General features: G+C 39.1%; 1 protein-coding gene across 2 annotated transcripts in view; it reads right to left on the bottom strand.

The window, feature by feature from the left end:
- Window positions 1-4,395: 4,395 nt before the first annotated feature.
- foxo1.L (forkhead box O1 L homeolog) overlaps window positions 4,396-22,138 on the bottom strand; it is a 44,393-nt gene continuing 26,650 nt past the window's right edge. The window contains exons 2-3 of one of the 2 annotated variants that reach the window (XM_018245094.2): window positions 8,356-9,657; window positions 4,396-5,633 (exon numbers count right to left, since the gene is read on the bottom strand). In XM_018245094.2, coding sequence (XP_018100583.1) covers window positions 8,359-9,657 — 1,299 coding nt within the window. In that variant the 3' untranslated portion in view covers window positions 4,396-5,633; window positions 8,356-8,358. 2 annotated transcript variants of the gene reach the window in all.

Below are 22,138 nucleotides of genomic sequence, written 5' to 3'. Positions count from 1 at the left end.
TTTCTATTTTATGTGTACTGTATATTGTGAGTGGGTCCCTAAGCTCAGTAAGTGACAGCAGCACAGAGCATGTGCAGTGAATCAGCAGAAAATAAGATGGGGAGCTACTGGGGCATCTTTGGAGACACAGATCTTTATTGCTAAACGGCTGTGGTTGCCTTGGGCTGGTACAGAAGCCCAAAACATAATGTACAACATTTCTACCTACTTCTTTAGTTAATCTTTAGTTCTCCTTTAAGCAACCCCCCCCCCTTGTTTTTGTATTTTCTTTATATTCATCTGGTAACCGACCCTGCCCAGTGGTTCATCAGTGGGACCTGTAGACTCTCCTGTCAAGTTACTTTGCCAATAGAAAGAAATTTAAAAAAAAAAATGAAGCGGAGGACAAAGTGATTGGTAGCATAATTTATATACATTTATGGCTTCATACAACAGATTGTTCTTGTGTCTGTAAGTACATCAGGCACTTGTCAGCAGATACTGAATGAGGATTTGTTAGTGCAGAAACATTACATTGCAGCGACGGCACTCACAAAGAAAAGCCCGTTTTGTACATGCGCCCAGAAGCAGCGTTGCTGTTTTATTGTATCTGTGGAGAGTGAATGCTGGTTAAAAAGAGCAGAAACGCTTTATTTCCTTTGCTTGCATGAACCACTTTATAGCTGCTAATTAAGACATAATACAAGATTCAATAAAAATCAGTCATAAATTAAAGGAATTTATCAATTTGCCATCACGAAAATATGATATCAGTGGGGGGGGGGGGATCCAAAAACACGGATACCATTTCCAGTGGTTTAACAAGTGCAAACACGTTATTTACAATTGCAACATTGGTCCGATCCTTAGCTTGCCCTCGTTTCCAGAAGGGAGAATTCATCTGTAAGCCGATGAGAAGATCTTGTTTCGAGAAACCACCAACTTGCCATTTCTATATTCTCTGTAAATAGCATCTCTGAAGTCCACAGAATTGTGCTTTAAGCGCAGAATACCTACTTGTAAGGTACAGTCTGCTCATATGATATCTATGCCTCACTACATATTACAACTCAAGCTTATTTGGCCACAAACGTGTGAACAAACTTCCATGAACTCGAGGCAAGCCACGTAATTTATCTTGCCATGGCAGCAAGGCATGTAGGTAGATTCTATTAAATAAAAGACGGTCCTTGCTGAAGCAGAATAAGAATTGCATGTACATAGGTCTATATAAACAATTTCTACAGTATCAAAACAATAAACTGTTTCACTTAAAAGGATCTCCATGTTGTAAAACACAATAAACAGAGCTATAGAAATGAGGGGTAAAAAAATGAAGCTGCATAGAAATAATCATCGGCGCATTTCAAGAAAAACGTAAAGTCTTCACAATAATTGACAATATATACTGAATATGTGGACGTATGCAGGAGAACTGTATTTTCAGATTGAACCGAGGGAAACTTGGTTTATTATACAGAGGACTAGGAGGTCCCTCTGGAACCTTACAATAACCTTAGGGAGAACAATGTATGTGAAATATATAAAAGGAACACTATGGTGGTTATGTAATAAAAGGCACTAAAGGTGGCCATACACGGAGAGATCCGCTCGTTTGGCGATGTCGCCAAACGAGCGGATCTCTCTCCGATATGCCCACCTTGGGGGTCCTAGGGCCCAACGATTGGATCCTAACGAATGGGAACGGGCGGTCGGATTGCGGGACCGCATCAACGAACAGATGCGGCCGCTATCCGACGGGATTTTTTGTCCCATCCGATCGAGATCTGGCCGACTTTCGGCCAGATCTCGATCGGCGAAGAGTGTCGGGGGGCCCCATACACGGGCCAATGAGCTGCCGACTCGGTCTGTCGGCAGCTTTTATCGGCCCGTGTATGGCCACCTTAAGTTTGCTCAGGAGTAACCAATCAGCAGGTAGCATTTACTGGTCACCTGTTTAAAAGCAAACATCTTATTGGTTGCTATGGGTTACTGATCCTGGGCAAACTTGTGTAAAAAGTGCCTTTTATTACATATGGGGCTATGGATCATACATGTTTATGTTTCTTACACACTGGCAGAAGAATAAAGACGCCACATGAAGAGAGAGATTTTACAGACGGTATGAGGCACTTCACAAACAAGTTGCTTGTATGTTTAACTAAACGATTTAACATTTGTAGATGCTTTTATACTTTTACATTTTAGAACAGTGCATGCCAAAAATCACAATGGCGCAGGGTTAGCAATTTTAGATGCTTTGAATGGCACATAACAGTGCACACCAAAATGGCCCCCTTTATCTTGGCAGCCATTGTCAGTCAACAGTAGCCTGTAATAGCAGGACATTATCACGTGAAAAATTCTGGCACAAACACTTGCAGGAGATTCAAAGTCAGTGGCGTTCCTAGGAAACCATGGATCTGGTGCAAAACCTTCACCAGCCCCCTAAGTAACATTTGTTGTGCACCCTATTTTACATTCGGTCCTTCCTGTAGCATGATGCGGTGACTCTACTGGGTCCTACACACGCACCCTGTTCCCCCTTTAGTTACGCCACTGTTCAAGGGCAAGTAAATGGAAAAGGTGCTTTGGCATCACATAAGAGGTTTGGAATAATTAAAAACATGACGGGAAAAGCACCCAAAATCACTCAATGTGTACCACTGCCCTAAATCAAGAGCGGAGCTTTAGATTTACACACTTTACTTTGCCAGGGGACAGTATAATACCAAGCCAAGCCACAGCACAAGATAATACAATGCCAAACTGTTCACCAGCCACTCTGTCCAGTATTTAGCATAAAAGTCCCTCTATTTCATAAAATATGGAGTGGAAGTCATTCAATGCATTTTTTCCCCCAAGCGTCAAAATTCAATTGCCAATTTGTGTTTTCTAAAAGGAGCAGTGACTTGTAGCCTTGCACCATAGGCCTTACAATAACAGACATAAAAGGTTCCCAGTTAGCGAGAGCATTGAGAAATTATTGAAAGAGGCTGCACTAATAACTCCTAGTTGCACAAAATGCCAGGAGAATAATGTGGACTTTGACATGGGCCCATTAATCACAATTATTACAGTAACCAGGCAGGAAAGCTGAGCTGAGGCACATTTATCAAGGGTCGAATTTCAAATTTATGCGAGTTTTTTTTTTTAACGCACACAAATCCGATTGTACTAGAAATTTCGAATATTCAACTATTTATTAATCAAATCGAATATTTAAAAATTGGACAAATTTTACAGACTCGATACCTCAAATATAATTCTACCAAACTCGATAAGAGCAGGACATCAAGAACAGGCCTGTGCCTAATCCATAATGTATTTATAAGGATCGGCCCAGAACCTTGAAGCAGGTTTCCAATTCCTTTTTTAAATCATGGGCACAAAAATGCTTTCACGGGCGTTTTTTTTTGTTTTTTTATAAATAAGAAAACACAAAGTTATACTTTAAAAAAAAAAGTAAAGAAAAAAAAATCGCAGAAATAATAATCTAAAAAGCACTCTGAGCAGATTTCTCATTCCACGATGAATATCCAATTTAAGCAGCTGACAAGCACTATAATTTAAAAGGCCATTCCAGTTACTCTCATCTTAAGGTTTAAACCAGGAATGCAGACATAGCATGTCATTTAAATACAAATGAAATGGTAGATACATACGATATTGAAATGTAAACTGGGTGTTGAGACCAGCAAATGTAAATAAAACGTGGGACCACCAGAAAATAAATAGAACGTTCGCTTCCCACTGAAAGAGAAGCTGGAAAATTACATTTTTAAAAGCATTTGGTATTGTCGTGCCGTGGGAGGGAAGTAAGCGTTACACAGGCTAATAAAGCATTTTAAACACTTTATGGTATTCATGGATATCTGTAGAGAAGCTATATGCAGATGTATATGTAACAAAAAAAATTAAAAGGGGATATTCACCTTCAGACAAATATCCATATCAGCCAGCTCCCTTACAAACAATTGTCTAATTGATCTTCATTTTAAAAAGTTAAGCATTTTTTTAGATATCTTACCACTGTAGCTGCCCTTTGCTGGTCCTGTACTTCCTCCGATTATGGTTGAGTGGGGGGGGGGTCACTGACCCCCCTGCTTGTGACAGCACATCCTGCATAATTACGGAAGTGGCATGCGCAGTTGCACTTTGGGTTTTTCCGCAAGTGGGTAGTCGGAGCTCAGTGGGTTGGGGAATCAGGGAAACAGTAGGAACGGCAAAAAGCAGTTGTAGAGGTAGAGCTCTTAAAAACTCTTTAAAATGAAGATCAGTTTTGTAAAATGAAAATCGGTTTGTAATGGCACTTGTTATTCATATTTGGACATTTGTCTGAAGCTGAACATCTCCTTTAATGCAAAATAAGTCTTATTTACATAATTGTCTCAATTTTTAACCCATCATTTCTTATTTAAACTTTACAAAAAAAAAAAAAAGCACCCAAATCCAGTTCTGTTGGACCAAACCTCATTATAGGGGAGTGGGATCTATTCTTGGGAACACCCATTATCCAGAAAGCTCCACAATATGGAAATATGGTTTAAAAAAATCGTAATTTCTGACAAATTTGTTTTTCCCCTCTGTAAAAAGACAGTACCGTGCGTTTGATGGCAACTAAAACAACTTAACATGACCCTTGTATTCAGAAACCCCCCGGGTCACATGCAGTCTAGATAACTGATCCCATACCTGTATTACATAAAAACAAAATAATGGTACAGTGCAGATACAAACTGAAGAGATTAAATTCATACAATTGTAATCACAAGAAATGGCTTAAAAACATTATACATATAATTTGTCATACATAATATTTGCCATTTTTTACACATTTCTTTTTCAATTTCATTTGTATGTAAATCATCTGAGGGTATGGCACGGCAATGTTTCGCTCTTCTTACTGGATCAATGCAAAAGCAACACAAAGCTGTATTCATTTAGGAGGATTCAGTAAAAAACCTTAAAATTCTGATTTAAAAGACACTCTCGCTGTTGATCAAAGTTGAATATGCCGCAGCATCAGAAAGCATGGGAAAGGCTTGCCAGGTTTGTGCACAGCATCAGCCCAGGAACCAGAGAAAGTGTTCTAATAAAATGTCAATCTTGAGCTAAATAATGAGTTGGTGATTAAGAAAGCAGCAAGTAAGTAGCATTAATACGTTGCAGGTGATTATGTGGTTCTTGAAAAGCTGTACTGCCACTTTGTGATGGATAGGACATGGTTTTCGGGTGTATTTCTGAAGCATCAGAAGTGTATCTTGCACTGCAGATTTTATTTTAACCCCTGTTGTCTCGAACTGGTCTCGAACTCAATGGACTGGTCTCGACTGGTCTCGAACTCAATGCAAGCACCTGGAGCACAATGAATTTGCAAGCATTCTCTGCTGCCTATGCACCCACACAGCAGAAATTGATGGCGGCCATGTATTTATTACATGTTCTAGTCAGTTTGGCACTTTAAAGTGATATGAGGTCCAAGAGCAGCACGAAACCTGCGTGTTCTGGTCAAAGATCTGTTAAGAAAACTCCATTTCTCTGTTAAATTGAAACAAAAAATATGTACAGTTCTTTTAAAAGGTGACTGGAGAAGGGAACAGGATATCTTTGGCCGTATCTTCCTCTCTTCTCCATAAAGTCTCTGAGAACACCTACATGCAAAAGAATAAGAGGATGTATCAGGGCAATTATTACGCTTATGTTTATACACTGTGCAAGTATATACAAACACAAACCAACATTATAAGTCTGAGATAACTTTAAGGCTAAGGGTAGTGGATCATTAGCCCCGCTGCTCTCATTTTCAGTTCTTCCTTTATGTACCTCAGTAAAACTGCACTGACACAGCTTCCTCCTCCGCTGGGCTATAAGAAGCAAAGCCAAGCAGGGATCGACCTGAAAATGCCCGCTTTCACATTTTCTGACCAGTTCCTGCTCTTCAGGTTACGGCTTTTATGTATTACATCAACATACATATAAAATATATATATTGCTAGAAAAGGCTGTGGGTTTTCCGAGGACCCGTATCACCAAAAGTATTATTTTATATAAGAGAAGCTTTCTTCCTATGCATGTGAAGAAACCATGAATGGCATATAACCTTTGTTTGTCTTCATTAAAGCCATTGTATTTTTCCTTCTATTTTATTGTTTATTTGCTATGCAGTACGCCCTTATTGACCAGTTCAAGCCCCCAGGGCTATATAGTAGCCTAACTATATTATATCTCTAGAAACAAACCGTTTTTAAAAGAACAGGGAAACATTACATTCATCAAAATGAATCCAAAGCCCTATTAATTATTTGGCATTTAAAAAAAAAAAACCTAAACCCCCCAATAAGAAAAGTCCCTACCTACTACCCTAGATAGTCTCACCTCCCTGCCCCCCCCATAGTTCATTACCCCTGAAATTGCCCCTAACACAGCTGTGCAGAGTAAGAGCAGCGGAAGTCATGGGCGCCATCTTCCGGCTCTTTTGTATTCTTCCTTAAAGGAGAACTATTGCAAAATAAGTTTACCTTCACTATTCCTCTCTCAGCATCTGTTTCTCTTCATTCTGTCTTCATGCAGCAGTTGGGTGTCAGATATTCATTGACAGTTAGATCCAATATATCTTATAGGGGGCTTCCTTTTCTAGCAGATGAATTAGAGCTCACTCAAATAACGGATTCCAGTATAAAAAAAAAATCTAACAAAATAACTGCCTTTTGCACCAATTCTGCATGTAGAGAGACATGAGGTCTGGTGATTATAATAGAGTGAGCACTAATACATCTTCTAGGCAAAAGGAGCCCCCCTATAAGATATATCTTACAGTCAATGAATATCTGACACCCAACTGTTGCATGAAGAGAGAATGAAGAGAAACAGATGCTGAGAGAGGAATAGTGAAGATAAACTTGATTACTTCAGAAACGCTACAGCATATTAAACTGATTATCTTTAGTAAACTTATTTCAGTATGATGAAGCTTATATATTAAATATTCATTTTCACATTATTTCCCCTTTAAGTGAGCACCGTATTGGCACATGCACAGTTGGTGCAGTATTCCGGTTCGTAGCAACTGCTCATGTTTCAAGTGCCGGAAATTGCCAAACGGAAGGAAGAGAACCAAAGAATAACGAAGAGCCAGAAGACGCCCATGAGCTGCTCTTATTCTGCACTGATATGTGAGGACTGTGTTAGAGGCACTATAGTTTTTTAAAACGAAACAAGCTGAAATGCCGCTCCTCACCTTTCTTATTGGGTTCACGTGGGCAAGGCCTAATTTACATACTAAACAAGATAGCCCCAGCACTCTCAATATACAATAACCAACTGTAAGTGACCAATGCAGCAACCAAAACAAATTAAAAAAAAAAAACCCCACCACACACGTTTTGTGATTTATAAAACTCATGAGGGCTCACTGGACCAATAGGAGAAGGCCAGTGTCTATGCTTTTGGAACAACATAATTGGTACCACATAAGAGATATCCCTAACCATCGTAATTTAAGAATTATTTCAAATTCTGGAAAATATTAGTCTTTAGAAAAAGTACTGCATAGGTTGGTGCAATATACTTTTCCTACTAATGGTTACTATGAGATGCATAATATAATGCACATGTAACAGTTTTTAGACCTTTATTATGCTCCAAAAACAAAAGGTTTGCGGTTGCTTGTTGTAAAACACATTGGTGACACATTTTATTTGCAACCAAAACTTGCCTCCAAGCCAGGAATTCTAAACTAGGCACCTGCTTTGAGGACACTGAGATCAACATGCAAGGCGTTTGAGAGCAACATGTTGCTCGTGAGCTACTGGTTGAGGATCACTGCCCTAAACCATAATACTGAACAATCTTTGTTTTCAGATCTTTTGAGAGTTGCTTTGAGGATCCCATGCTGTCACTCTTCAGAGGAGAGTCAAACAGAAGCACAACTTGCAACTGGCCACCTTAGATACATTTTCTCATGATTGGACACACCTGCCTATGAAGTTCAAGGCTTAACGAGCTAATCCAAATTTTTGCACAGCCGAATTTTCACATTTGATTTCATTTCATACAACTGAATACCACTTCTGAATCTTTACTTAGATGTTCCTGGGAAATGAAAAGACATACCTCTTATCTTTTTTTGTTGAAAGTGGAGTAAGTTATTATACAGGCTGAGCGGGGTTCCCAAACTTTTTCATATGACTGTATATTCTAAAATTAGTTCTGACTAGTTATCACACTCCTCTAGCTGCTCTTAACATTTTTTGTTGTTGTATTAAAGTTTTTAGAAGCTTATCCCACAATTATGGGTGATTAGAAGGAATAGAGTATCATAGCTACTGAATTTAGTTCATAAGCCTTAAAGCGTTGTACTTAGAGAATACTTACCATTTACCCAGAAACCCAGCTGTGTGTGGTTGTTGTTACACTGTGAGGAAAACTTTGGTTAGGTAATATGCTATCAAAGTTAAAATCTGCTTCTCCATCTTCCATGAGGTCATTCCGAATAATCGACTCCACGTCACAGTCCAAGCTTTCAATCAACATGTCATCCAAGTCACTGGGAAGGATCTCCTGGTGAATGGACACAATGCCAACTCTTCCATAGCCATTACAGCTGTTCATTGAATAAGAACCCATGCTTGTCATTTGAATGGGTTGATGAGGCATAGGCACTTGTACTGAAGTTTTCACTGAAGATAAGCGGTTAATGCCAGGGTTATGCGCAATTGGACGACCATTGATGGACGTCGGGTGATTAGGTTGATGCAAGTGGGGATGACTGCTCATTTTATTGGGGGCTGGCTGACTGCCATATGCCGGCATTATGGAATTGGATCCAATTAATGAATTCTGTCCGAGCACTCTGTTGTTAGCTTGTGAAACGGCAGGATCTACAGGCGTTAAAATATCATTATGTGGGGGTGAATCTGACGTGAGAAGCTCCTTAAGAAGTCCAGCAGGAACAGGATATTGGCCAACAGCTCTGTAGCCTGACTTATTCTCTGGAACGGTTTGCATAGGCATCTGTGAAATTGGGCTTATGCCAGTTTGAGCATAACTATATTTTCTGTATTCAGAATTGGGGGAACCCAAACTTGTGTTTGGTGATGTAAATAAATAACCACTTTGCTGCATCATTGAAGCAGGTGAGGACTGTGTTGAAGTGTTTGGCGTGAGAAGGTTTAGGTTGTCCAAAAGGTTCTCCATATTTTCTGAATTTCCCATTTCTGAAAGGCTTGGCAAAGTAGAAGTCAGTTTGGTTGCTGATGAAGGATACACCAGATTGTGTACATCTGCATCTCCAAGATCATCCTGTTCTGGCATAATTGGAGAGAGTCTCCCACTGATTGTGCTCGCATTGGAACTTGTTCTAGGTCGAAATGTGCTCCACGCTTCAAAGTCATCATTACTCTGTGAGCTGGGGCTTCCAGGCCATTTTGAAAATTGTGATCCAGGGCTATCACTGCTGCCATCCTGGCTAGATTGCATCGATGCCTTTTTCTTGGCAGCTCTTCCTCTACTTTTGGCAAATTTGCTGTTGTTGTCCATAGAAGCGGCTCTTCTTCTAGGGGATTTACCATTTTTGCCTCCTTCAGGGTTGAGGATCCACCAAGAGCTTTTACCAGTTCCTTCATTTTGTACTCTCACAAATTTACTGTGCAGGGATAGATTATGGCGAATAGAATTCTGTAAGGTACAGAATAAGAAAGTAGTTAATTTAATGTAAAAGTATATATAAATACATTTACATAGTTTGCTTTAGGTATACTTTTATCTAAAGTATAAAACACGGAATGACATAATACATTCTGTGAGCAAATTATTTGGACAAGTAAAATTATAGAAATTTATAATAATTTAAGCATTCTGGAACAACTCTAACATGGAAAAAGTAGGAAAAAACCAAACACTGATTTTCTGGTATATACTAAATATATCCGTTGGTATCATTCAAGGGAAACTATCACAAAAAAAATTAGCTCACTCAAATAATTGATTCCAGTACAAACACAATCTAACATAACAACTGCTTTTTGCACAAATTCTGCATGTAGAGAGACCGGATTTCTGGTGATTTTAATAGAGTGAGCTCTAATACATCTTCTATATTGGATCTAACTGTGAATGAATATCTGACATTCAACTCCTGCATGAAGAGAGAATTAAGAATAACAGATTTGAAAGGGATAGTGAAGATTAACTTGATTATTTCAGAAATGGTAAAGATTTTTTCAACGGATTATATTTAGAAAAGTTCTTATTTCAGTATGCTGAAGCTTATCTTACATTTTCATTTTAGCCATACTTTGTTGCCCTTTCAGATGAATATGATGAGCCTTACTGAACTAAAATCCAAATCACTTTTAGAATTTTTATTTTAAAAGCAGTAATATGAGAACACCTGAACGCAGTACAGAAGAAGTAGCAGAAATGCAGTGCTCTGCGCTTCTTGAAGTAAAAATAGTAGTGCAAACTAATTTGAATTGTGCTGTGTACAACAACTTTATTGTGAAAGCCTGCTGAAGAGAGTCATTGACATGTCTCATGACAGGCTTTAGCATCTGCTTAATGAATTATGGGTGGAGACATGCCAATCACCCCTGTATTTTCCTGCGCACAACAATGCATCAAGAACTGCTGTCTTATTGGCATAGATGCAGCCTAATAATTCAGACCCATAAATCCAAACCGCGGACAGATATATCAAGCCAAGTACAATTCAAAATTTTGACTTCAAAACTCCACCGGCCTTTTCTTCACAATAAAGGCAACAAAAAACTTTGAGAGCTAATGTTTTTGAAAATTAAAGTAGACAAATCATTAGATTTCAAGCAAAGAGCTTGGTATGTTTTTGTCATTTTCATTCTGTATTTAAATGTCCAAATCACAACTACAGTAAAAAGAGCCTTGTTGAGCCCTGTGCAGTGATCTTTATACTGTGCTACTACTAGGCACCCTTGACAGATACTGGGGCAATGAAGCTAGAATTCAGTAAGAAACTTTTAGGCAACAGAGTCCTGCTAGATAAATGTAGTCTAGTGTAAAGTTGAGTCATCATGAAGAAACTCTACATGTGATTATACTTGTGGTTTTACCTGACGTGTTCAAAACAAACCTGTACAGATGGCAAAGAAGAACAAGACTATGCTAAAAACCACCAAAATCCCACCCTTCCTGTTCAACAGGCAGATGACATCACCATTGTCATTTAATTCTCAACACTGTGTTCCCTGTATCATATGCACAATTATATATATGCTTTACTTTATACCGTTTAGAAGAACTTTTCTAAAAACTTGTCTAAAAATCTGCTGAACACATTGGTGGCTACCTAATGACTGCAAAACAGGATGAGATTTGGAGAGAATGCCCTAGATGCACCTCCCATCTTAATGGAAAAGAAAAAGCTGTATTTATTCGGGGGATGTCAAAAGTTTGACCCCCCAAGGTATACTTACCTGAAACCCCTGGGCCGTTGCTCCTATCAGCAGAAAACTGTACTGGCCCAGGGTTCTTCCAGTGAGCACCATGGATCGACCGGCTTTCTCTCTCTTTGGGCGGGTGCGCAGTAGCGTGAAAAGCCAAACTTAATGTCAGCTATTTCATTGTACTTTGTATGCATCTGCCCTGGGAAATCTGAAGGAAAAGGAAGACAATTTGCTCCGTGGTTCTCACTGAAAGAACCCCCGGACCGGTGCAATTTTCTGCTGATAGGTGCACCGGCTTGGGGTTTCAGGTAAGTATATAAAATGACTTGGGGTGCCTAACTTTTGGCACTCCCAAGTAATTAGGCTTTTCCTTCTCCTTTAAAGGGATACTGTCATGGGAAAACATGTTTTTTTCAAAACACATAAGTTAATAGTGCTGCTCTAGCAGAATTCTGCACTGAAATCCATTTATCAAAAGAGCAAACAGATTTTGTTATATTCAATTTTGAAATCTGATATGGGGCTAGACATATTGTCAATTTCCCAACTGCCTCCAGTCATGTGACTTATGCTCTGATAAACTTCAATCACTCTTTACTGCTGTACTGCAAGTTGGAGTGATATCACCCCCCTCTTTTTTCCCCCCCAGCAGCCAAACAAAAGAACAATGGGAAGGTTACCAGGTAACAGCTCCCTAACACAAGATAACAGCTGCCTGGTAGCTCTAACAACAACACTCAATAGTAAAAACCCATGTCCCACTGAGACTACTTTAGTTACATTGAAAAGGAAAAACAGCAGCCTGCCAGAAAGCATTTCTCTCCTAAAGTGCAGGCACAAGTCACATGACCAGGGGCAGCTGGGAAATTGACAAAATGTAAATATAAAAAAACCTGTTTGCTCTTTTTGAGAAATGGATTTCAGTGCAGAATTCTGCTGCAGTAGCACCATTAACTGATGACTTTTGGGGAAAAAATGTTTTTCCATGATAGTATCCCTTTAAGCATCATTTATGTTATGCCCTAGATATTCTAGGAACTTTGTCCAAATGGCTGATACTCCAATTATTTCCAATAACCAACAGTAGCAGAGGTAGCAGAGGTAGCAGTGGGACTTCTCTGCTACCTGAAAATGTTGGCAGAGAATATGCACCATGTTCCACAGGCCTAGGCCGGGCCCCAAATATCATCCACCCGAGACAAAATAAACAACAAAAATGAATTGAGCCTGAAATGGCGCGCTTACTTGGTCACTTACATTTTTGGACTTTAGGAGACAGCAGAGACTGGTTTAGCAAGATTAGTGCACTAATACAGTACTATGAAGGCATGCCTCTTTTTGTAACCTAAAAAATATATAATTATATTAAAAAGTAGGGTAATATCTGTTTTAGCACCTTTCAAGGATAGATGGTTAACAAGAACTATATTTTGTTATTTACCAAGTGCAACTAGCTTTGAAACCAAACAGGACTACACAAGCACATGAGTGAGATGCATGAATGCAGCTTTATGTCCAATTGTTCTGTGCTACAGTAAAGTCACGGCCTTACAGGAAATCCCTGCATCACAGGAAGCAGCAAATTTACAAAAGGAAGGTTCACATAAGAAACAAAATGACTGACTAATAGTTGAAGAATGTCCATTTACATGGAGCTATGGTTCTACCCTTACTTCCACCTAATAGGAAGAAATGCTATTTCAAACTCCAAATCATACAGAAAAATCTGAACGTAGAATTACAAAAAAAAGCCCAGCTTTTGACCTGGAATTACATGGCAAAACTGCTGAGCTAGCTGAACAGAGGGCTTATCAATATTTTCAGAAAATTCCATGGAATTTCACTTTTAGCTGAACTCAAATCTGGACACTCAACATATTTTCTGAAGCAAATATTATGAAATCCATTAGAGCCAAGAGTCCAACGAAACGGATCAATATAATGTTCTGCTTATTCTGAGCACTGTTGAAAAACAGAAATGAACATGTGGAAAGAAGGCCAGAAATCACCTGTAAGTTCATTTAGGAATCTAAAGTCAAACAACAGTTGATCAAAACGCTGTTTGTGCCATACTGGAAGACTTTGCTTTCTGAATGTTTGACTACAAAACAATAAATAGAATAAGACAGTTCTGAGACATTAGAATCATATCCACAAGGTAAATGAGAGGCATTTACATTGATCCAAAGTGGATACAATGGCCAGGCCGGTAAAATACCGGCCAGGTGGCAATCCTAGCCACATGGGACACAACTGTTCAGTGAGTTTGTAATTGATCCTTAGCATGCAGCTCAGTTTCAAAAGCAACAGATATGACCCATGTGGGCCCTCTTCAAGTCTCTGATTGGTTACTACCTGGTAACCAGGGTAACCAGTCAGTGGAAACCAAGAGAGTTGAAAAGCAGGAAGTTCTGGCTATTATGTTAGACATCCAGTCACTCCAGCCTTTATACATTACATTTTTGGCTAAATAACTATATTAGACACATTTTTTATTTTGCACAGCCTATTTAGCCAGTTTTTATTTTTACACTTAACAATTCCTTTAATGTCGATATGGCCTTAAAAGTTCTTGTGGTAACATGGGTGTGGATTTAAAGTGGGTGTGGTTTAAAACTGGGAGTGGCCAACCCTGGCTTCCTCAGTCCAGATGCAACTAGTCCGCAGTTAGATTTGACCGGCTGAGCTCAGTTAAAATATCAAAAGCAAATATGGGTCACAGATTTTCACAAGTCTTTCTCTGGAAAGGAGTGGAGTCTTGCTGTGTAGCAATAATATGGTTTTATAACACTATAAACATCCATAGAAAACGGAACGCTTATCTAGAAATCAATATTTTAATATGCTACAAAGAGACCAATATTTGCAATTATTGAAATCGGATTAGCTACAATTATAATGCTACTGTAAAAATCAGCTGCCCCTAGATCTTATGTACTAAAAAAAAAGTGCCTGGCTTTGCCATGCCCTCAGCCGTTAATATAGGCAATAGGCAAAGAAGTGATCTGAAAGAATTGTTGGAGAAATACTAAACAATCGACCCAGCCCAGGATCATACAGTTGGCTCAGCTGTTACATTTCTATTGTTAAATGCAAAACAAGTGCTCTTCGTTGTACGGAATTTCAATGATTTACTATAATACTGAAGGGTTATCTTAAATGCCTTCTTATTTGATTGCTGGCACTCCCATAATTAAGGAAAATAAGATTATAGTAAATTCTATATTAATTAAAAGCAAGCACTGTGCTTAAGAAAAGGGTGAGATTACTGGATAGGATTTGCATTCCATAGGGCTATGTTACATATAATATATACATTAAAAGAACATGATCAACTGGTTGAAAGATTATATGCACTACTTTCTCTACTAAACTGGTTCAGTGAATAGGTATTGGCTCTTGAGGTGGCCTTGTTAGTATTGGTCCAATATTGTGTGATCTATCATTATAAATCTTTATTTATAATGATTTAATTAGAATGTAAATCGCCAGCAGGGTGGCACTCTGAGCGCTTCGTTTTCCGAAGTCGCCCGAAGTTTCTTCGTGTGGCAACTTCGGAAAACGAAGCACTCAGAGTGCCTTCCCGCCGGCAATTTACATTCTATCTGGTTAACAGATCTTTCTGCAATTTGGATCTTCATACCTTAACTCTACTACAAAATAATTTAAACATTATATAAACCCAAATAGGCTGGTTTTGCTTCCAATAAGGATTAATTATATCTTAGTTGGGATCAAGTACAAAGTACTGTTTTATTATAACAGAGAAAAAGGAAATCGTTCTGAAAATTTTGGATTATTATTTGGATAAAATTGAGTCTATGGGAGACGGTCTTTCCGTAATTCAGAGCTTTCTTTTTTTTTTAAAGTAAAAAATAGAAGTTTATTAAGCATTACATGTCCATAAAATACCTGATGCGTTTTGTGCTACATGACACTTAGTTATAGGCTGCATTTTATGTACTATGGGGTCCACAACAAGAAAAATAACATTTGTAACTTTGCAGAGTAAAAATCAAGGGTCAGCGACCCCTCCGACAACCAGAATTTATTTGTAACACACAGAACTTGGATGTTACTAGATATATCATATCCTACACAGATTTTATAAGCTGGTTTCAATTAAATGCAGTTACTATTAACACTATGACAGGGGCCTCGGGTTATTGTTGCAGCAGGCGGAACGTTGGTGATTACTGGCATTTGTATTTTGTTCAAATGCTCATGTATTCACTTTCCCGTCCTCCATTCAAATCAGCAAGATAAACATTTACAGGCTGCTGTAATAACAGGCTCAAAGTTCACACCCAGGCCTAGTAACCATAGTAACCAGTTAGATGGTCAGTATGGGTGTTTGGTTGCCATGGGTTACTAGACCCTTACCTAAATTCAAATTTTTTTGCCAACGGCCACCCCTTTTAAGTTAGTTCAGGGGCTAAGCAGAAAGGACATTTGATCCAGGACACAATGATCTTTTTTAGAACATGTTATTCCGTTGTTAGACTTTCAGGCTGTGGTTATCCAATTATTGCTGAGACAAAATCCAGCATCTCATTGCAGCCAATGGGCCACAGACCCCTGATCTATAGTATCAGTTACCATGAGGAGTTATAGGGTTGGGGTCTTACCATCCTTCTATGTATCTGCTTTATTCTCTCTTTATTGCTGCAGCTTTAGGATTAAAGATGGGGAAGAATCTAAACTGGAGTAAACTGGAGGTGATCCTCATTGTGCTAATTCAGAGCTTTCTAGATAACAGGTTTCGGGATAACTGATCGTATACCAGTACTGTGCATTTTCACTTGACATTTGAGAACATTTAATATAAGGGGGAAAAATAGAAGTCAACTGTATATATGAACTATACGTAAAAGGAGAATGGGAAGTAGCACTCGATTCAGCAGACTTTGCTGCAAAATATTTATTAACACAACATGTTCAGATCAACATAGCTCTTTTTCGAAACTTGAAATATTTTGCATCTGAATCGTGTGCTCCATCCCATTCTCCTTTTACGTATTATTTTGGTCGGATTGGTGTGGCCTAATTTAGGAAAGAGAGCAGCAACACATGGTGGATTTCCTTAAAACAATTCTTCTTTGTTCACAGTTGTATATGAACTATATAGGTAGTGAAGATTTCATGAGAAGTCGCTCTTAAAATAAGCCATGCGTACAGATCTACATAGGAATGTCCGGTTTATAGGGATATGTTTCCTGTTAGCCTGAACACTGTAAATAGCATTTCTTTTTTGCGTTTCATTAGACGAAAACTTGGCCCTAGGGGTACTAAAATGTAATTTTCCAGTATGTGCAGCTGGAAACCAGCAATTGTTTCACTGTTTTGTTGGCCCATGTTTAGTAAGTCTTTCTGCTGCTCCGTGAGCCAGACTGCTGAATGTGTTCTTGCCTAAAGAACATTCATTAGAAGCGTGCACTTTAGCATACAATAAGGTTATTAATAAAGATTTACTTTCAATTAAAGCTGCTAAACCCCTTTTAACATCCAGTGGTGTAATTTCCACATTAGTGGGAATCTAGCCCTAAGGTCTAAAGAGGAATAAATACATAGATGTATAATTATGCGCTGCTGCTGCTGCACACAGCAGTTCCCTCCAGCACTTGATTACCTCTTTTTAATTACTATTTCCTAGAAATTAAATATATTTCATCACTGTAGGAGTCATTGTATTAAAGGGGAACTTGGTGATTTACATACACGGCATGGGCCAGAGGATTCCAGAAAGCCCTACTGCTTGCGCATTGCTCCTGTTCTAAAAGTGATACTGTATGCAAGTAAGAAATTAACTGATTTAATTATAAGCATACTGCACATAATTGGAGGAGTGCAATTTATTTCCATCAGCTTACTGTTCCTTGAACCAACAGCAATTGCCCCTAGCTTTGAGCAGAAATAAATATTAGCTATGTGTCCAGTTTTCTGGCTAAAGTTGGCCATACGCTGAAAGATCTGCTCGCTTGGAAAGGATAATAGATCCTATCCTATTAATAGTTATTTTTCTAATAATGGACAAGTTTTTTTTCTTGTGGTATCCCCATTTTGTGACAACGATTATCCACTCCCATGATTGTTGGCTCATGCCTACTTCAGGCATTTCTTTATTATATTCAAGTTCACTTGCTTGAAGGTACAGTTATAGGACCGGTTATCAGGAAAACCATTATCCAGAAAGCTCCAAATTACAGGAAGGTTATCCCCAATAGCCTCAATTTTAATCAAAATAATCCACATTTTTAAAAATGATTTCCTTTCACTCTGTAATAATAAAAAAGTACCATGTACATTATCCCATCTAATCCTTATTGAAGACAAAAAAGCCTATTGGATTTAATTATTGTTTAAATTATCTTTTGGTAGACTTAAGATACATAGATCCACATTACAGAAAGTCCCCCCTAGTCGAATCCCTAGGTCCCAAGCATTCTGGATAACAGGTCCGATACCTGTAGTATGATCATAAAGTTCTTGAGGTGGCTGTAGGCAGAAATACATGCCCTGAGCCCAGACGTACCTTAAAGGAATAGTAACATCAAAAAGAATGAAAGGGATTAAAATATAATGTACTGTTGGCCTGCATTGGTAAAAGCGGTGTGTTTGCTTCAGAAATACTTCTATAGTTTATATAAACAAACTTCTGTGTAGCCACAGGGGCAGCCATTCAAGCTGAAAAAGGAGAAAAGGCACAGGTTTACATTGATAACAATAGAAGGCAATTGCAAGAAAATACAGTTCTATTGACAGTCAGTAGTGAAAATATTAACTCTATGAGGGTTGATTTTTAAAGGGGTGGGTTCACCTTTAAGGTAAACTTTTAGTATGTTAAAGAATGGCCAATTCTAAGCAACTTTTCAATTGGTTTTCATCATTTATTTTTTATAGTTTTATAGTTATTTGCCTTTTTCTTCTGACTCTTTGCAGCTTTCAAATGGGCTTCGCTGACGCCATCTAAAAAAAACAAATGCTCTGTAAAGGTGGCCATACAAGGGCAGATAAAGCTGCCGATATCGGTCGTTTGGACCGATTTAACAGCTTATCTGCCCGTGTATGGGGGCTTCCGACGTGTCTTCCCGATCGATATCTGGCCACGATATCGATCGGGAAGGTTTGATTTTTAACCGACCGACCCGTCGGAGCCCCTTGGCGCATCGTATTTCGATCGTTCGGCCATACGGCCGAACGTTCGAATTATCCCCGATATAGCCATGCCATTAGTGGCATATCGGGGAAAGATCCACTCGTTTGGCGATGTCGCCAAACAAGCGGATCTTAGAGTCTATGGCCACCTTTAGGCTACAAATGTATTGTTATTGCTCCTTTTTATTACTCATCTTTCTATTCATGCTACTCCTGTTCATATTCCAGTCTCTTATTTGAATCAATTCATGGTTGCTAGGGGAATTTGTAGCCCAGCAACCAGATTGCTTAAAATGCAAATTGAAGAGCTGCTGAATAAAAAGCTAAATAACTCAAAAACCAAAAATAATAAAAATTGAAAACCATTTCAAATTGTCTCAGAATAACACTCTCTACATCATACTAAAAGTTATCTCAAAGGTGAACCGGTGACAAATCTTCTCTATTTTGGGCGATTAATCTCCCCAAATGCCTTCCCACCGGCAAGAATGCGAATCGCTGGCGGGATGCCAAACATTTCTGAAGTCATATGAAGTTGCCTCACAAGGAAATTTCGGCGACTTCGGAAATCCAAAGCGATTCGTATGCCATCCCACCGACGATTCCTATTCTCGCCGGCAGTTAGGCATTTCAGGGAGATTAGTCGCCCGAAATAGAGAAGATTAGTCGCTGGGCTTTCTCTTACAACAAATCCTTGTCCTGAACCGGCCTTTTGCACTGTACTGGTAGTGTGCCTAAATGGGATTATCAGCGAGTAAAACTGAAAGTAATTAATTGTGGCTGTTCCTGCCAACATGCTTGCCAACCTTTGCCCCACCTAAATTTAAAATCAATTGTATATCTAGTGTGTCATAGCCTCAACAATTTACAGTGGCTTTAAAACTGTAAATATCACCAATTAAAATTTTGCAGATATTAGCACTCAAACCGGTGACATTAAGGGTTGCTAAGAGCCAAAATAAATTGTGGTTAAAATGTATTTAGTTCAGGTTCAAAGAGAGCTTAAAGTGTATTTGTAAAAACACAAAACCTACAAAATAAATTGTGGTTAAAATGTATTTAGTTCAGGTTCAAAGAGAGCTTAAAGTGTATTTGTAAAAACACAAAACCTACAGATCTTCAAAACAATATGAAAAGGCTGATGTGCAGGTTACACATGTTCAGAGGTCAGGAATGACTTTAAGGGAGATGCTAATAAATAACAAGTGTATCAGCAGCAGCCTGTGGGGGCGATGCCCTCTGACGTAGCTCCATTGGACGGCTTGTCCTGTGCAAGGCCGGGGGACTAAGGAAACACAAACAGTGCAAAACATACAGAGCAGGCAACTTTTCACTTAGACAGCACTCTATTTTGTTGCCCGTTTAATCTTGACATATTTAAAAAACCCTGGCAAACTGGGTGTCAGAGAGAAGGGATGATTTTGTGGGTTTGTTTTTTATAGGTACCGTATATACTCGAGTATAAGCCGAGTTTTTCAGCCCCCAAAATATGCTGAAAAACTCTACCTCGGCTTATACTCGGGTCAAGTGCAAAAACGGTCGCCGGCGCCCAAGAATAGACACCGGCATCTAAGAATAGTCACCGGCGTCAAAGAATAGTCTCCAAGAATATTCGCCGGCGTCCAAGAATGGTCACCGGCATCCAAAAACGAGACGCCGGCACCTCCAATGGGAGCAGAAACCCTCAATTTTTTGATTGAAACTTACCAGAAGCTGCTGCATTTCTCACCCTAGGCTTATACTCAAGTCAATAAGCTTTCCCAGTTTTTGGAGGTAAAATTAGGTACCTCGGCTTATACTCAGGACGGCTTAAACTCGAGTATATACGGTACTCTCTTTTGAAAGGGATACTGTCATGGGAACAATGTCTTAAGGTGGCCATACACGGAGAGATCCGCTCGTTTGGCGATATGTCCACCTTGAGGTGGGCAATATCGGGTCCTAACGATTGGGAAGGGGCGGTCGGATCGCGGGACCGCATCAATGAACAGATGCAGCCGCGATCCAACGGGATTTTTTGTCCCATCTGATTGAGATCTGGCTGACTTTTCGGCCAGATCTCGATCGGGGAAGCCCGGTGGGGAGCCCCATACACGGGCCAATAAGCTGCCGACTTAGTCTGTCGGCAGCTTTTATCGGCCCGTGTAAGGCCACCTTTAGTTAATAGTGCTGCTCCCGCAGACTTATGCACTGAAATTCATTTTTCCAAATAGCAAATGGATTTTTTTAAATTTCATTTTGAAATCTGACACGGGGAAAGACATATTGTCGTATTCCCCAGTCATGTGACTTTGAACTGATAAACTGCAGTAACTCTTTACTGCTGTGCTGCAAGTGTGATATCACCCTCCTCATTTCCCCCCCAGCAGCCCATAATCAGAACAATGGGAAGATAACCAGGTAAGAGATCCCTGGTAGATAAAATAACAGCACTCAATAGTAAAAATCCATGTCCCACTGCTACTCCTTCAGTTACATTGAGTAGGAGAAACAATAGCCTGTCAAAAAGCAGTTCCATAGTGCAGCACTGGCTATTTCTGAAAGCAGATGACCAGGCAAAATGACATGAGATGGCTGCCTACACATCAATATTACAACAACAAAAATACACTTGTTGGTTTAGGAATGAAATTTTAAGGGATGCACCAAATCCAGGATTCTGCCTTTTTCAGCAGGATTCAGCCTTTTTCAGCAGGATTCAGATTCGGCCGAATCCTTCTGCCCGTCTGAACTGAATCCGAATCCTAATTTGCATATGCAAATTAGGGGCGGGGAGGGAACTTGTGTGACTTTTTGTCAGAAAACAGGAAGTACATTTTTCCCTTTCCCACCCCTAATTTGCATATGCAAATTAGGATTTGGTTCGGTATTCGGCCGAATCATTCGGGGGTTCAGCCGAATCCAAAATAGTGGATATGGTGCATCCCTAGAAATGTTATATGGTATAGTGAATTATTGGCACTGTAAAGAGTGTAATTTAGGAATAAAAAGTACACCATAAAAAAAACATGACAGAATCCCTTGAATCATAAGCCTGCTCCGATCCTCTTTTTACAAAAACAGTCAACCAAATCACACCCACAACCCTTTTCATGAGAGCAAAATGAACATGCGCTCTAAAGCTATAACTACAAGAGTAACTGCCCTATTTATATGTGGGTGACACCGGTGAAACCATAAAAACTGGCTCACATAACACCGATTCTGAAGGGATTTTCACTGAAAAATCTGTATTTTACAGACACAAGTTATTTTGTACATGCCTTTCCTATGGAATTTAACATTCTCTCTTTCTTTTGGCATTACTGAAGCACTTTAATCACCAAGTTACATTATTATTTTAACCACTTTTTTTTTTCAGGCACTCTATTATTTGCCTTTCAGCATGCAGAGCATAAATGCTGCACTGGGCGCATGTCCTTAAAAACCCAACATACTGTAGGTGGAAGCTGAGCTGTCTATTATACTGTGAGTTTGAAAACTTTTAGTTACACCATGAGAGATAATTTTTGTGGTCACGGTCACTGAAAAGGTAATATGGTCTATTTATCATGTTGTGTAAAAAAAATGGAGTAAAACATTGC

This window comes from Xenopus laevis, chromosome 2L, assembly GCF_017654675.1.
Source record: "Xenopus laevis strain J_2021 chromosome 2L, Xenopus_laevis_v10.1, whole genome shotgun sequence".
NCBI lineage: Eukaryota > Metazoa > Chordata > Amphibia > Anura > Pipidae > Xenopus > Xenopus laevis.
Note: the sequence above shows the minus strand (reverse complement) of the source record. Positions and strands in the feature narration are given on the sequence as shown.